General features: G+C 36.5%; 1 protein-coding gene across 1 annotated transcript in view; it reads right to left on the reverse strand.

The window, feature by feature from the left end:
* Positions 1-17,073, reverse strand: part of LOC136886269 (zinc finger protein 567-like) — a 55,188-nt gene that overhangs the window by 8,613 nt on the left and 29,502 nt on the right. The window contains exon 4 of the mRNA XM_068230919.1: positions 3,505-3,587. Within this exon, the coding sequence (XP_068087020.1) occupies positions 3,505-3,587 (83 nt within the window). The remainder of the gene's footprint in view (positions 1-3,504; positions 3,588-17,073) is intronic.

Here is a 17,073-nt window from a genome sequence, read left to right on the forward strand (position 1 = left end):
TGGTGCACAGTACTCAGCACACGAGGAAAACAGTCCCATAGCAGAAGACCTTAAAGTCTTTGCTGATGAACCCCAACTTAAGCCATATAATTTCTGAAGGATAATATTACGTGTTTTGAGCTTTTTGGACAGATTCATAAGATGTTGTTTGTAAGATAGTGTACGATCAGGTGTAATCCCCAAATATTTCAGATAGTTGCTGTGCCGAAGTTCATGGTGACAAAAACGTATGTGAAGTTTAATGCCAGCTTGGCGATTATTCAGGTGAAAAACATGACACTTCTGTTTTGTTAGGGTTCGGATTCGGTTGCCATTTCTTGAAGTACGTTTCAAGTTAAATGAGGTCTCTTTGTAGCACTTGTTCTGTCACAGTAAGGTCTCGATGTTGAGTGGTTAGTGTTATGATATCAGAATAACAAACTTTTTGTGATGATGTTTCTGGGAGATCGGAGATATACAAATTGAACAGTAGGGGAGACAGTACCGATCCTTGAGGTAATCCATTTTTGAGCTTCCTTTCTCTACTCATACTATTTCCCATACACACTCAAAATCTTCTGTCATTGAGCATATTGCTTATAACCTGCACGATGGTCCTACAGGGACAATTCGGAGAAGCTTGTAAATTAATACTTCCCTCCAGACTGTGTCATATGCTGCTGTAAGATCAATGAATACAGTTAAGGTCTTGAGTTGTTTCTGGAAACCTGCTTCCATGTGGAATGTCAAGGAAAGCACTTGATCGCAGCAGCTGGGATTGGGCCTGAATCCGGCTTGATCAACTGGAATATGCTGGAAAATAGTTGCGCTGATTCCGTTGTAGATTAGCCTGTCTAAAAGAAGGGCAATTGGTCTATAACTGCTTGGGTCATTGGTAGGCTTACCTGGTTTCAAGATGGAAATCACTATCGTTCGTTTGAATTCTACCGGGAGTTGTCTGTTCTGTAGAAGGTGGTAAAAAAACTTGCCAGCCAACTTCTTGCATTCTTTTTTAAATGAATCCGAAATTCTGGATGAATGTCATCAAAATCTGGAGCTTCATTTGCTTTAACGTCTTTGAGAGCAGCATTGATGTCTTGCACCGTAAGCGGTTGTGAATACCTTGGTGAGCGTGGTGTTCTTGATTTCAGAGTTTAGGGCTGGCGCCGTATGTGTTTGGTATGTTTCTTATGTGATGGAGTTTGGGAAGTTTTGACAATGTGAGATGCTACTTCATCCGGAATAACTCCAGGCTCTTGCTTCACCAAAGGTGTCCTTCCTCCAAGTTTTCTGAGGAGACCCTACGCTCTTCTACTCGAATGAGTTAAGTCGATATTCTCCACTGTTTCAATTCACCGTTCTCTCCGGGTAGTATCCATGCTGGAAAGAAGTTCATCAGCTATGTCTTCATCACCAGTCTGCAGATATTCGTTATAGAGCGCATCAGTCTCAACATTCCAACCAGGAATGTATTCCTTTTCATGGCCTCCAGGCATACTCTTCTTAGCCGCCATCATAACTGCACCTACGAAACGCTTGTAATTGTTGTGCTTGGGAACAATCCACCGAACACATTTATCCAGTTCAGTGGTGAATGTTGACCAATTTGGTTTTCTGAAGTTCCACCGAGCATGTGGTATTGACCGTACAACAGGAATTTTGATGCCAGTATCCGCTATATTGGGGCGATGATGACTGTAGGGAAAATACCTTAACACTTTACGACTGGTATGTAAGGGCTGTCCTCCCTCATTGCAGCTAACAAAACACAGGTCAAGATTGGAATCCCTATTCCATGCAGCTGATTGGAAAGTACCAAGATCTTTTGGGTCAAACATCAGATGGAGATTGTTCATCTCTGTCCATTCTACGAGTTTCGTTCCACATTCACTGTTATTCGAGTACTTCCATAGTTCGTGATGGCTGTTGAAGTCGCCTATGTAAACTACAGTGTGTTGAGCATTAGGTAGTACTGCACTTGGTCACTGTGCGTTTGGGGGTTTATAAAAGTTAAAAATAGTAACATCTGCCACTCGCACAGCAACACAATGGATGTCTTCGTCTTCGTTTTGAAAGAGCAGTGAGGCATCTTGGATATTATTACGAACATAAGTGGCTATACCATGTGCACTGTGATATGTTGCACCAAGTGCTGTGTAACCATTAATGCGGCCCCTTTTCAGAAACTCTTCTACATTGGCTGTATGGGTTTCCTGTATAGCCACAACATCCATATTATTATCCAGGATAACCTTGGATAGGTAGTCACATTTTGCTCTGCTGTTGCTTTCTACATTAAGCTGGAAGACATGGATGAAAAGTCCAATGTTTCTTCTCTGGTAGCTATGAGAAGAGCCATTTCCATGAACTAACTTTGTCATTGTTGGGAGATCTTTAAAGAGGCAGGTCCAGCAGCCACAGTTATTGCTTTCTTAGCACCACCCGGGGGTCACGTGTAGGGCACTTTGAGGGTAAACCTACGGACGTGAAGTAATAATGTACCCCCTATTAATCTAATTTTATGAGATAATAAATTCACTTAAAGAATTCTGAATTTTTTAGGCAAGCTGCACAAATTTAAAACTCCACTTGTACCTGTCCATTTTATTTCTTTATACTAATTGTGTAACTATGTTTGCAATAAACACACAACAAGTACCCGACTGACAATGAAGACTAAAATGAATCAACAAATATGACCACAACACCGGAACGAACATAAATTCAATACCGCATATTTTTGCGCTTACAATAATGCACAAGTTTTATTTGAAAACTATGATATCGAAGATGTGGCATTACTGACTCGAATGTTTCATTTCTACAACACATTATCTGCTTTGGCGTCCACAAATGGAGAAATCTGACTTAACACATAAGAGAACAGAAATGATCATAAAAAAAGGAATCTAACAAAATAGTTTAAAATGACATTCTTTGAGTTATAACATTATTGAACTCAGCCATAATTATATTGTTTAATGAAAATGATTATGTTAGTTCGATATATTACAATGTACATAAAACTTAACAATTTTGAATTTGTAGATTTAATTTATAACCTACAAACTTCACTTTTTCTGTGTGTCACTGTTGGTGTGAATGTACAAAAACTTACTCAGAATATCTGGAGGCAATAGTTTCAGATGGCATTTCAGACGATAAGAATAAGATGAATAAATGATGCAGAGACAGTGAAAGAAAGAACACTTTCTTCACAGTTGCTTAAAGGCATTGTAAACAAATACACTTCAAAATATCTAGCTTTATCAGAGATTCTTTTTGTAGATATATATTCAATAAAACTACATGATGGTACATTAAATATGATCTTAAAGTTCTTGAATATTTAAGATGATTTTAACCTATAGAATTTTAAGATATTTGCATTTAAATGAAACCTTGTAAAGAAAGGATTCAACTGACGAAAATGCCCAGTTTTTCAAGATAAACCAACCAACACTGAACACAACTGTGAATACGTACAACATATTCTATATTATATAGGATTTGTAGTGTACTTACTTTGTTTCTTCTTTGATGTATGGCAACAGCTGATCATCGGTATGTTCTTCTATGAATATTTCCTCCTTAGTATCTTCGGAAGGCTATAAGTAAGAAATAAGAAAAGTAGAATAAAGAAGTAAAGGAATACAAATATATAGGCCTAAACAAGAAAGAGCTGAGAAAATAAATTTCACAGTGGCACAATAAGGATTAAAATTAATATACCTCTCATTTTAAAAATATAACAATGGAATAGAACAATCAATTCAAAATCAATGTAAATACAAGAAAGGAGTCTACCTTGGTGGCAAATGGTACACAAAAATACATTATTATCAAGCACTAAATTTTAAAAGAACAGAGAAGAAGACAACTTCACAAAATACAGTATTATAAAATTTACGCTTTCTTTTCTATTAAGCATGTATATAATTTACAAAATTTTACTCACAATACCTTCTGTATTACAAACATAATCAACACATGTACTACTTGTTCAACTACTTCAAATAACAGTAGTACAACTTCTATTAGATTAAAATTTGCATTGCATTTATTTATTTTATTTTTTACCCTTTTTTGGAACCTAACTTGCATAATGACCTGCTGCGTTTTAACCCGGTCCCTTTTGCCACTGCTTTTCATACAAATGATAAGAGAGATAAGAACATGAAGAGGAACACTGTGTAGGATAGCAGTAGACAAGGTAGCATAGAAAAGGAGGATCATTTGCAAATATGTAAATTTAAAATTACCTACATATTTGTGAATATTCGCCAGAGTATGTGTACACATACATGTGTGAGTGGAGGCAGTTCCGTGTATGTGTACATGTACAATTTAAGGAAAATAAATAATAATAAACACTATCTCTAAATCACTACCCAATAACATCCCGTGCTTGTGTTTCTCTTTCTGTTGATCCTTATTTCCACAATGACTGGCTATTTTCTTCATCCTTTTATGTTCACATTCCCCTGTTCCCATCCTTCTAAACCGACTTGACTTAGAACTTCTTTGTTCATTTCCATGTTCTTATACACTTTCTTTCCGAAAACACTTCACTGTCATATCAAATAATCCCACATTATTCCCACTACTTTCCAAACAAGTGGACAATGCTTAAATCATAAGCACAGAAATATCCATCATCCCTCTCTGTACATCACATTAAGACCAAAAATATAAATCAGTCAATGTCCCAATCAATGAATGAATCAAACAACAGCATTTAGGGCTGTTGGTTGTTTATATAGAGAAAGATTGTGGAAATATATGAAACAACTCCCAAAGTAGATTATTTCAATCACTAAATCATCTTCATATAAGTGAACATTTCCCAACATTTGTCCCCATGAATTCCAACTTATCTTCATGTTGTGAACTTTCCTACACTTAAAGAACATGACTTAAATGTATTCATCAACTAATGTCATTCCAAGCCATCTCTCCAATGACATCTCAGAATATACTGCTTAATCGAACAGCTTGTGTCCTTTCTCCAAGTCTTCCCAGCTGGAACTTTTTAACATCTCTGTAACACACCTTTTTGTTACAAATCACCCACAAGAAATGGAACTATATCTGTGTATTATTTCCCGTTCTCCACTTAAGTAATACTGCTGATGGTCTCATACTCTCATTGTGGCTTTGCTGGAGATTTATATGCCCTCTCCTTTACAACCCCTAAATAACCTCATAAACATATTAAGGGACCTGTAAATTTTATTTTCAATGTGAATAATGAATTTTCACAACCGCATTGTAATTGAAACCGACTTTCAACTTACTAGGTCGTGTTACGTACATTTAGTACGTGTTTAAGAGATGTTAAGTACAGAACAAAAATGGCCAGTGGGATCCGAGCCCACAACCTCCCGATTTCGCGTCGGTTGCTCTACCAATGCGGTCGTGAAAATTCAATATTCATTGACTTGGCCCTCAACGGGCAACTTAAACGCACTCTACAGTGTGATGGTAGTAGTACCAGACCTGTAGCTTAGATCCTTTCCAACAGAACAAAGATGGCCTAGGCCACCATAGCTCAATTGGTAGAGCAACCGACGCGAAATCGGGAGGTTGTGGGTTCGGATCCCACTGGTGTCTGGTTGGCCATTTTTGTTCTGTACTTAACATCTCTTCAACACGTACTAAATGTACGTAACACGACCTAATAAGTTGAAAGTCGGTTTCAATTACAATGCGGTCGCGAAAATTCAATATTCATTGACTTGGCCCTCAACGGGCAACTTAAACGCACTCTACAGTGTGATGGTAGTAGTACCAGACCTGTAGCTTAGATCCTTTCCCAACAGAACAAAGATGGCCTAGGCCACCATAGCTCAATTGGTAGAGCAACCGACGCGAAATCGGGAGGTTGTGGGTTCGGATCCCACTGGTGTCTGGTTGGCCATTTTTGTTCTGTACTTAACATCTCTTCAACACGTACTAAATGTACGTAACACGACCTAATAAGTTGAAAGTCGGTTTCAATTATTTTCTATATGTTTATATGATTACCACAATGAAGATATATACTTATTATGAATAACTAGGTACTTACAGAGGTCCCCATGAATAACTTTCACCCCATCAACACAATAATTAAACCAGAGTGGTCTCTTTCTATTTGTGAAACACATAACCTGACTTTTCACCCCGTTTACCAATATAGCATTGCCCGATGTCCTTCTTAAATTATTGTCAAGGTCCTTCTTGCAGTTACTCACAATCCTGAAACTTATTTATTACAAAGAGCCTCATCACTCTTTTCAGTTCATTATTGATAATGTTTATATATATCAGAAAATAAAGGTCTCATAATACTGCCCTGTGGGACCCAATCCCATAATTGTTATAGGATCAAATAAAGCTTAATCTACTCTAATGCTCTGAGTTCTATTTTTTTTAGAAATACACCAAACAAGGCCACATTTTAATGGTAAAACGTATATTTCTATCTTTATTTAAATTATTGACCTTTATAGCCTTTGGTGGTAAAGTTACCACTTGGGATATCCCTGACCACACTATTGTATTTTTTCATATAGTGGCTACAGTGAGAACCACAATGTAATTTCATTATTTATATGGTTTTGTGCCATTTTTGTTAGTGAACATGTTCTGTTGATTATCGTCTATATCTGCATATTGTTGCTGTATGGAAGTAAATAATGTGACCTATTATTAATACTGCGCGTTCTGTAAGTTACATACATTATTGATACTATTCACGAGATCAGTTGATATTTCTTAAGAGTGATTCTTGAGAACGGTCAAATTTTGAGGTTATGGGGAGACGAAAGGACCTTTCGCCAAGAAAGGCATTATCAGAGAGCTACTTGTTGAGAAACGTTATTCACAGCAAGATATAGATTCTAGATTGCATCCATCACAGCAATCTGTAAGTAGATTTTTAAAATGTGAAGATAAGGGGAAGACAAATTGTCAACAACGTGTTGGAGAATGTGGGCGAAAGAAGAAACTAACCCCAAGGAGGAAGCAAAACTGATTAATTTGCCAGTAAACAACCTCAAGGTTACTAGTTTGTATTTAGGTAAGAAATTAGAAGAGTATGGGTCATTTGTACCAGCCAGAACTGTGAGACGAGAGCTGTTTAATGCTACAATGAGAGCAAGACAACCTCAAAGAAAAGCGAAGATTACTCCTACTATGACTGCCAAGAGGAACCAGTGGGCCAAGACTCTCCAGAGTTGGTCATCTGATGAATGGAAACAGGCAAGTCCATGACAATTACTGTAATTCCTAAATTATCATTCATTATTCCATTTTTAACCCAATCTATGTGGTGTAACTGTACAGCACAGTAAATGTATGAAATTTTCCTTTAAAACTGTACAGCTTATTGCATTTAAAGCTAGGCTTAATTGTTTTATTTATTTCAGGTTTGTTTTAGTGACGAATCTGTAATTCCTCTCGAAGAAGAGACAAGTCAATGTGTCAGAAGAAGTGGAGGAGAAGCATTCCATCCAGACTGGGTGAAGCATCCATCTTCAGTGATGGTCTGGAGTGTGTTTTCTTGGTACGACTGTGGACGATTATATATTGTAGAAGGAACTATGAGACGTGAACAATATAGCATTAAGAACCCGTTTGATACCTCAGGTGCAAGAGTGGTTCGGCCAAAGTGAATTTATTTTTATGCCATAGAACATCCTTGAGCGATAGAAAAGAAAAGTCCAAAAAACGAATATAACGACAAAAATTGTGTTTACTGAGAAGCTCGTTCTGATCTGGTGTCAAGATGACGATTTAAAGAGTCAGTGTAAAATACTGTTTGAGGGTATACCCAGTCTAATCTAGTCACTCATGAAAGCTAAGGGGGTGCATACCAAGTATTAAAGTCATCAACTTAAAAATTGGTAACATCTTACGTTTTCAATTCTCATTTTTTTAATGTTTAATAATTTGGCCACGTCTTTATAGTCACCCATTAGCCACAATTTTATCTATCCCAACCACACTAATTTTTGCCAGTAGTTTACCGAAATCTACCCCATGAAAATCCTTAGATATGTCAATTTCCAGAAGTTTGTAGGAAAGTCATCTTGTCCTGGCGCTTTTTGGTTCTTCACAATCCTAATGGCACCCTCTACTTCCTTTGATGTGATGCATAAGACGGGACTTACCATGAGGAATAGGGTGACTTGGTAATTATTCCATGGAATATTTGGAAGCTAACACTCAGAGAAGTGTTTCTCTCATGGGTCAGTTTATCTCCAAAGGGAAGAGATTGGGTTGGATCAAAAACATTTCAATGACACTTGGATGAATTATCAATTAACAAATAGTAAATGAAATGATTATCACTATTTTACAGTAAAACCAGTTACAGTATTAAAATTAACAGCTAAAAGATAGCTAGGCATATCAGAAAACTGTTAATAATGTAGAATGACACTGCGTAAGCACTGTACAAACCTACAGATAGTTTCACTTTAAAGTTCTACACAACAATTTAATCCAAAAATGCAATTATCACATCACACATAGGATTTCTACAAAATATCAACCCATCAAAATATCAAAATAATACACTTTTAATATTTCTGTATAATGTATACAGTAGTATATACTGTGGAAAGAAATTCTTCATCTACAACATATTGTATCCGAATATGGCATAATTATAGTTAACACTGAGATTGCCGCAAAAGCCAAATTTAATTCGGCCATTTATAACACCTGTGGTGAGGGCCAGGATCTGATAACCTTAGAGCACGTCGCCTTTATGCTCATAGCTGCATGCAGCTATCGAGCACGGTGAGGAAGTAGAACCGAAAACTGCATTATGGAGAGTATATTATTGAGCACACGAGGCGACAATCGCAGTTTAAGGTAATAATCAATTTCTGTGCTCAGTCAACTAAAACACGTAGCTTTAGCGTTACAAGATTCAAAGGTAAAAATCACCAACAGAACTAGGATTTGAACATGGAGCTCACTCGGACCCAAGGCTGAAGTGCTATTCAAATATCTAACACCAAAAATTAAAACTTTTAATTCTGAGCAATGAAACAATCGCTGAATTGGGTTCTCAAACTCGGAGCTAACTTCGACTCAGAACTAAAGATCTTAAGTTCACAAGAAGAAAAAATGTTAAAAGTCCTCAACCCGACCCGGAATCGATGACGGGCTTTTCATTCACTGAAGACTAAGTGTGAACGATTAGCACAAACTATGTCAATTGAATGTGGAAAGAGAATGCAACAACTTCTGTACTAAGTGAGGTCGTTACATACGTGCGTCTTAGCAAAAAAATAAAAAGATAGATTCCAAGAACTTTCTGATTAGACTTGGAAATATCTGCTGAAATACAAAGTTCATTGTTTTTGCAATTAGCCCAGTATGCACATCTCAGCGAAAGAACATTGGCGGTACGAGCAAGTTGACTACACTTCGAAGTAACTTATTTGGTAAGACAGGGAATACACAGTTTATTGTTCGCGCATTGAGCTCTAGGCTACAGATATGAACCATGGAGACGTGTAATTGCCTGCTGTAATGTTTACATCACTTGGTAACTAACATTAGAGAAGCGAGCAAATAAAAAATCACCAGGCCGCCTGGGAATCAAACTAACATAACAGCTAAAGGAATCAAAACCCACAACCTTCGAGCTAAAAGAAATTGAAAAACCACCGACCAGACTAGGAATCGAACCAATGGCTTCTTTACATGTGCATGAAACGAGCATGCTAACTAAATGACTGTACATTAAAAGCTTGTGTGTTTAATTGAAACAATCAAGTTCGACTTCCTTTCACGGGGTGGTGGGGGTGGTTGACCAAAAAAATCGCTTTACGTCTTAATAACTATACTCGAACGTTGGAAAAGTTTGAAATAATAATTTTGAAGATCCAAGCTGCTGTCGTACTGAATACTCAACTTTCATGCACAATAAGAAATATGAGGCCAGCACTTTACCCGCCTGAGCTACTCAGCTTGGCAATTAAACTGTTAAGTGCCAAAACACACACACGCTAATAATGATAATTGTACCGGGAGGTACACCTCAACCCCGTGCATTTATATGAAGCGCATAGAAGAACGCTACCTATCACATAAAAATTGAAATTACTAGTGCAGGAAGTTGGGACGTTGGTCAACAGATATCGCTACTAAAGTGATAGAGTAACGTTATATTTAGGTGTCCTAAACAGACTGCATTTCTTTTGTTCCTTTTTTGGTGTATCATATTTGGCAACAGCTATTTCAAGAAGTTCGGATATTTCTCCACAGATGTCTTTATTAAACAACTGATGTCATGCACTCTGGTGTAAAGTGGAACAACTAGAAATTTAGAGAAATTTTGTGTTTATAGGTTTCCTGAACTGAACGGACTTTCTTTGCTTTTGATACTACTAGCTTTTCAACACTTCTTACTCATCGCACCAGCCTTGGAGTCTGGCAAATCAAAAATTTTGTGTATTTATTTTTCTGCCAATCATAGGCTTTTTGTAACTTTTCGACTGTCCAATAAAATGATGGGGTGTGTCTGATCATAGCCCAGAGCCTCCTCGAACCTTCCTCTCGGGTGTAAAAGCTTACGCTTTTCCGAATTAACTTCTTTTACTGATCGTCGTGCTATTGAGTGTGTGTACTAAGAGAGGAGGCGGGTGTCTCATCCATCGGCAGGCAGAATATCAGCTAAGGTAATGGCCACCATTTTCCATTTCAGCAGTTATGTATACTTCTCTTTCTTCTCATGTAAAAGTTCGAGCAAATCAAGTGTACTCAACTAAAATTCGGGAATTGAGAGTGTGACACCCTCTCGAGTTCCCTATCAACTTGTTTTTGAGGTAAATATGTTTCTGTAGCCACATTCTATCTGTAGCCTTGTAACTTAAATTTCCTCTATATAGTCACCTCAGTTGTGTGGGATTAGCCTCTGCATCGTCGGGCCACTAGCCCAAGTAGAGTTGTAATCTTTGATTTCAAGGAGCACAAGTTTCCGCCTCCATACTTTTTGATTTTTGGGCCAGTATAATCAATTGAAATGGTCTTGTTAAATGTAGGTTGTGCCTAGAGAGGCCAGAAAGTGGAAATATTATTGAGCAAGACGCTCTTATCACTAGTGTAAAAGTTAAGGGCTGTAAGGCTTTGGGAGCGTAGTCTCCTCAGTAGAATTGTAGAGCATTGAGGCTCTTTTATTCAAATGTATACATATTTATGTGATATTGAATGGTGCCTTTGGAAGGCAATAACTGGTAACCTTCGGAGCAAAGTGCTCTTCAAAATTGTGATTTAAAATTTCCTGTAAAACAAACTGGGAGATTCGTCTGCTTGCCTATCTAACTAAACGCAACAGTAGTGGCGTAGGGACCTTGTAAATAGGGAGCTGGAAGCTCGAATTTTGTAATTGAACTTTTGTAGGTTTTTTAAAAAATTTGTATAAACTACCTCTGTACCTGAAAATTTGTTGTTTGTTAAAATTTAATATCTGAAAAGATATATAACCTTAATTTTAAAGTTTTAAATTAATCCTTGACTATCGTAGATAGACGCATTCAAACCAGCACCTTCTTTCACCTCTCTGTGATCCACGAAAACTCGGTGATACTAATAATAATAATAATAATAATAATAATAATAATAATAATAATAATAATAATTTAGAGGATCCAACCCACCTTTGTACTGAATATTCTACATGCATACCTAATAAGAAAAAATCTAGTGCCGGAATGTAGACCTGCAGGAGTTTGCATCTTGTCAGAATTACCCTATCAAGAATAAAACCCCAACTTAACTGGGAATTACAAAATCTAGAATATTTAAATCAGCCTGGATTACACCTACGTGCACATTATTCCTGTAATATTCAATCACTACCAAGCAAAATGCTTATCCTGAAACACAGACATGTTCCACATTCAGTTGTCAGAGACCAAAGGGGTTACTCTACTCTAGTTTCTAAGAAGTAGGCTCACAGAAACACAAGTTTTCATGCAGCATTTAATAATGGATCATAAAACTCATGAAACCAAACCAGTTCTTAAAAAAAATTGAGGTGAATCTGTGATGGATAGGTTAGTATTACATACGAAAGGTAAAAGATGATCGTCGAAGAGAAATATGCAAGTGCTGGCCAACAAGGGGTATACCATGGATGGTACATGGGGGGAAGGGGTAGTGTTATTTTTCCTACCTTCGGATGCTGCTTTTCTCCGACCACAACGCCACTGCTTCACTCACTCTACTGCTCTGCTCACCTGCCGCCTGCCTACTCCGTCCATCCCGTGTCTCTCCCGTTCTTCTCCACGCATCGCCTTCTCCGCTTGCTGTGTGTGTTTGTGTCATCCTGATTATGACTTTCTTATTTCTGGAACATGCCGGCTTTCAGCTTCTCTATTCATCTCGACGCTTCCATACCGCTATATATTCTCTCCTCCATCACTCTAAAATTGAGCCTGCCTTCGTCTCGGAGTGGTGGAGCACCGAACAACTGTGCTACATTTATATTGTCATTACCATCCGGACTATAATTCTTCTCATTATTTCGTGAGCAAGACTTACCATGACGTTATTTTGTCATTAGATTCTTCTTTGGGCCATCTGCCCCAGTTTGAACTTTGCTTTCGGCAGCTTATTTCGGCATCAAATTACATATGCGAGTCATTATTCCTACTAAATATTTTTAAACACGGACTGTACTACGGACAATGGAACTTTGATCTCACATTATCTGCTCTCTAGGAGCACTGCTAAATTTTGCAATAATAATAATAAAACATCCTGAAGTCTAACTACACCCGGCGAAGAGAATCCTTCCCCCAGTTCGATCCCTACTTCCATTCCCATTATTCCCTTCTTTTAGCATATTTTCTTCTCTTTTTTTGGGTTCTTCGAGTTTACCACTCTTTATTGTTCGCTTATACTTATTCATACGGTTTTTTTATGTATTTCTGATATTATTTATTGTAAATATAGCACAATTTCCTTGTCTTCTTTATATCCTTTATTGTCTGCAAATCTCTTGACGGGCATTTACTATCTTGTTGAGAAATGTTTAATTACTAATTTACTTATCGTTAAATATATATCTTATTTACGTCGTTAACCTTTGGTTTTCTCTTGCCCCTATAATTTCCTCTTAGCCTAGTTCCTTCTCACTGGCCGCTTCTGTCATTATTGTTCAATTATTATTATTATTACTATTATTATTATTATCATTATTATTTATTGCGTTTCTTCTTCCACTACTTGTATGCTTAATCTAATCTATCTATTAACTATTACTATAACTATATTATCTCAGCATCGTACGTACATAACGATGATAGCAGGGCAACAGAAGATATAAACAACACACAAGCAGTCACACAAATAAAAGGACACAAGTGTATGAACAAGGATTGGCTACTTCGGATGTATTGAAACACAAGACACAACAAGTTACAAATAGTACTGCACAAAAATATTGAAAAATATTTCAAAATTAATCACAAAGGAAATATTACAAAGATCAGTGAGAGGGACACCAACATTTACAATTAGACTCATTAAAAAGAACAGATGATTCCTAACCAACTGTACAATAAGAAATAAGAAACATTAGGGAGGATATCGAAGTAAAAAAGAATAGGGGAAGCACGCTGACTTAGTGACAAGACGACTACAAATGAACATAATCATCAACAATACAGTTTGTTGCCATGGTACCAGATGGTTGAATCAAGATCCCTCGACTAGCCCAAAATGAAAACGTAATGTTCAAATTAATCTCCCAATTCAGAAAATGCCACTAATGCTTCTTGCAGTCATGCATGGTGATCTGTTCATAATAAAAGTTGCAAGATTAAACAAGGTATAGAGAGTAGCTGTATATTGTTTGTGAATTATCTCAAATTAATTCAACAACGGTACAAAAGTTTATTGAGATCCACCTATTCAGTACACATAGCGTTCTTATAATTAGGATTTTCATCTTGTCTTACTAATTTAACGGGACATGTTTTGCCCATTGCATGGGCATCGCCACCCGTGATCTCATGCCTAAAGAATAAAAATCAGGATCCTGATTACCCTAGTCAAAGTGTTACATAGAGAAACATGTATGTTATAAAAATGAGGAAACTTGTTGTAAGTTCACAAATAACAATTTACACAATTAATGCATGTCTAAAAAATATGTGAGAATAATGGTTAATGTTAGTGGAGTTTTACATTGATATCTTTAAAACAATTTAAAAAATAGCCAATGTCTATATTTACATGAACAATAGGAATGTCTATGGCTAAAATTATTGCCTCAGGTTACAACTTTAAAATACGAATCAAACCTGGTTTAAGGCAACTCAATTTGAAGTCATAGAATGGTTACTATGGACCTTAAGTTGTTTTATCATTGAAAGATGACATTGAATATTCTTGTAAGAAGCTTGTAGTGTTATCAGAGAGTGTACAGCTGTGTGACTGATTGAGTTGTTACTGTTATTAAACAGGGTCCACCAAATCCAGATTTTGAAATTCCTTAACATTTCCCGGTTTTCCAGATATAAAAACCAGTTTTTTTCCCTGACACACAATGACAAAAAAGAAAAGTATAAAGGAAGTTTCCAGCTATGACAGCAATATTAAAATAAATTTGGAAGCTTAACATCCAAAAAGTAAATGAGTAATTAATGTGCAAATTAAATTTTATAACAAATCTTGGAAGTTGAATTTATTCTAATAAAATTCAATTTAAGATTTTAAAAGAATTGATTACCATTACCGCTGCAGCAAAGAAATTCCTTTGCTCTAGACACCAAAGACTGTTGATCTTCTGTTCTTCTAATTCATTCAGCAACAAAGTGCCCATAAAAACCTGGCTGCAAACACAAATTGTCCTCTGCCTACCACAGCTACACAATGAACTCTATCACATATGACTCCACTTCTTCTTCTTCTACTTCCATTACAGAAGGTTCACCAGAGGATAGATGTCTACAGAACTACCTTTCAAGAGAGCAAGTAACCAAAGCTGAGATTATATGGTGCATGCATACTGTCATATAACACCATTATTTAAGAGGCAGTGAAGCTAGTGTACGTATGTTCCCTGTAATGTTTCCAGACTCTGAAATTGCTTTGAAAGTTCAACTGCAAAAAACGAAAGTTGCATATACAATCACTCATGGTTTGGCTCCCCATTTTTATAAACAAGTTCTTGAGACGTGTAGTAAGTGCATACGTTTCACCGTTGGTTTTGACGAGTCAATGAATAAAGTCTCTCGGATGGGCCAAATGGATCTTGTACTTTGCTGTTTCAATCCTGATACTAATGAAGTATGGACATCTTATTTTGATTCCGTGTTTCTTGGTCACTCTACCTCTTGGAATTTGTTAAATGTTTTTTTGCAAGCACTGCAAGGACTCTAACAAATTTCAATGGATGGTCCAAATGTTAATAAAATGTTCCTTCAGGATATTGGTAATTTATTAAATGATGATCCACATGCTCCTATTTTAGTGAACATTGGACCTTGTGGCTTGCATAGTGTGCACAATTCATATAAAATGCCTGTAAAAGAAACCCAGTAGAATATTGCAGAGTTTCTTCGTGCACTTCACTTCTTGTTTTGATACATTCCTGCAAGACATTATTCAGGTTCAAACGTACTTCCTTTGAAATACTGTGCTATAAGATGGCTTGGAAATTCGAAAGTCACTGAAAGTGCTATAGATAACCTACCTAATGTTGACAAATATGTGGAATGGAAAAACAAAGGCAAAAAATCCCAAATTGCAACAGCTTCAAAATAGTATCTACTTCACTATCACTAAGATAGTGTATGCACTTCCTAACAATATCCAACACTAAAATAAGAATACGTACATTATTATTACAAATAAAAGAAATAAATTATTTGCAGCTAATGACTGGCATAGGAAGGATGTTTTGGCTGATTGAGACCATGGTGCCAATTTTTGTGGAGTCACATTCTTCTCACTTGTCTTTGATGAACTATACTGAGGTATGATACACAGATGAACAATATACTAACCAACGCACGGACGTAAATAAAATTACATCTACACTGAAGACTATTAAACCTATACCATAAACGCTGAGCCAGGTAGCTTAACCACATGGCGATGTATTGTAGACAATATAATTGGCAGCCAGGTTTCATGATTGCACTTAAAGTATATAATAATAATAATAATAATAATAATAATAATAATAATAATAATAATAATAATAATAATAATAAGTATATAAATAGATTTGAATATCAGCTTGGGACTGGTTGGATCAAGACTGAATACACAGAATCATGCCTCAAAAACTCCAAACCAAAAAAAACTTTCATCTTACAATGTGATGTCACTTTATTTTAAATCTTGATCTGTATTCACGAAATTACATGTGATATTACAAGCCACTAGTCATGCCTCAAGCTTCCGAACACCGATAGATAGATAGATAGATAGATAGATAGATAGATAGATAGATAGATAGATACTAGAAAATTGAATCTAGCAAAGAAGGCAGCTAAGGATAACCTGATGGCAAGCATAATTGGCAGTCATACGAATTTTAGTGAAAAATGGAAGGGTATGTATAGGTATTTTAAGGCAGAAACAGGTTCCAAGAAGGACATTCCAGGAATAATTAATGAACAAGGGGAATGTGTATGTGAGGATCTTCAAAAGGCAGAAGTATTCAGTCAGCAGTATGTAAAGATTGTTGGTTACAAGGATAATGTCGAGATAGGGGAGGAGACTAAGGCCAAAGAAGTAATAAAATTTACATATGATAACAATGACATTTACAATTAGATACAAAAGTTGAAAACTAGAAAAGCAGCTGGAATTGATCAGATTTCTGGGGATATACTAAAGACAATGGCTTGGGATATAGTACCATATCTGAAGTACTTATTGGATTATTGTTTGGTCGGAGGAGCTATACCAGATGAATGGAGAGTTGCTACAGTAGCCCCTGTGTATAAAGGAAAGGGTGATAGACATAAAGCTGAAAATTACAGGCCAGTAAGTTTGACATGCATTGTATGTAAGCTTTGGGAAGGCATTCTTTCTGATTATATTAGACATGTTTGTGAAATTAATAACTGG

Source organism: Anabrus simplex, chromosome X (assembly GCF_040414725.1).
Source record: "Anabrus simplex isolate iqAnaSimp1 chromosome X, ASM4041472v1, whole genome shotgun sequence".
Taxonomy (NCBI): Eukaryota; Metazoa; Arthropoda; class Insecta; order Orthoptera; family Tettigoniidae; genus Anabrus; species Anabrus simplex.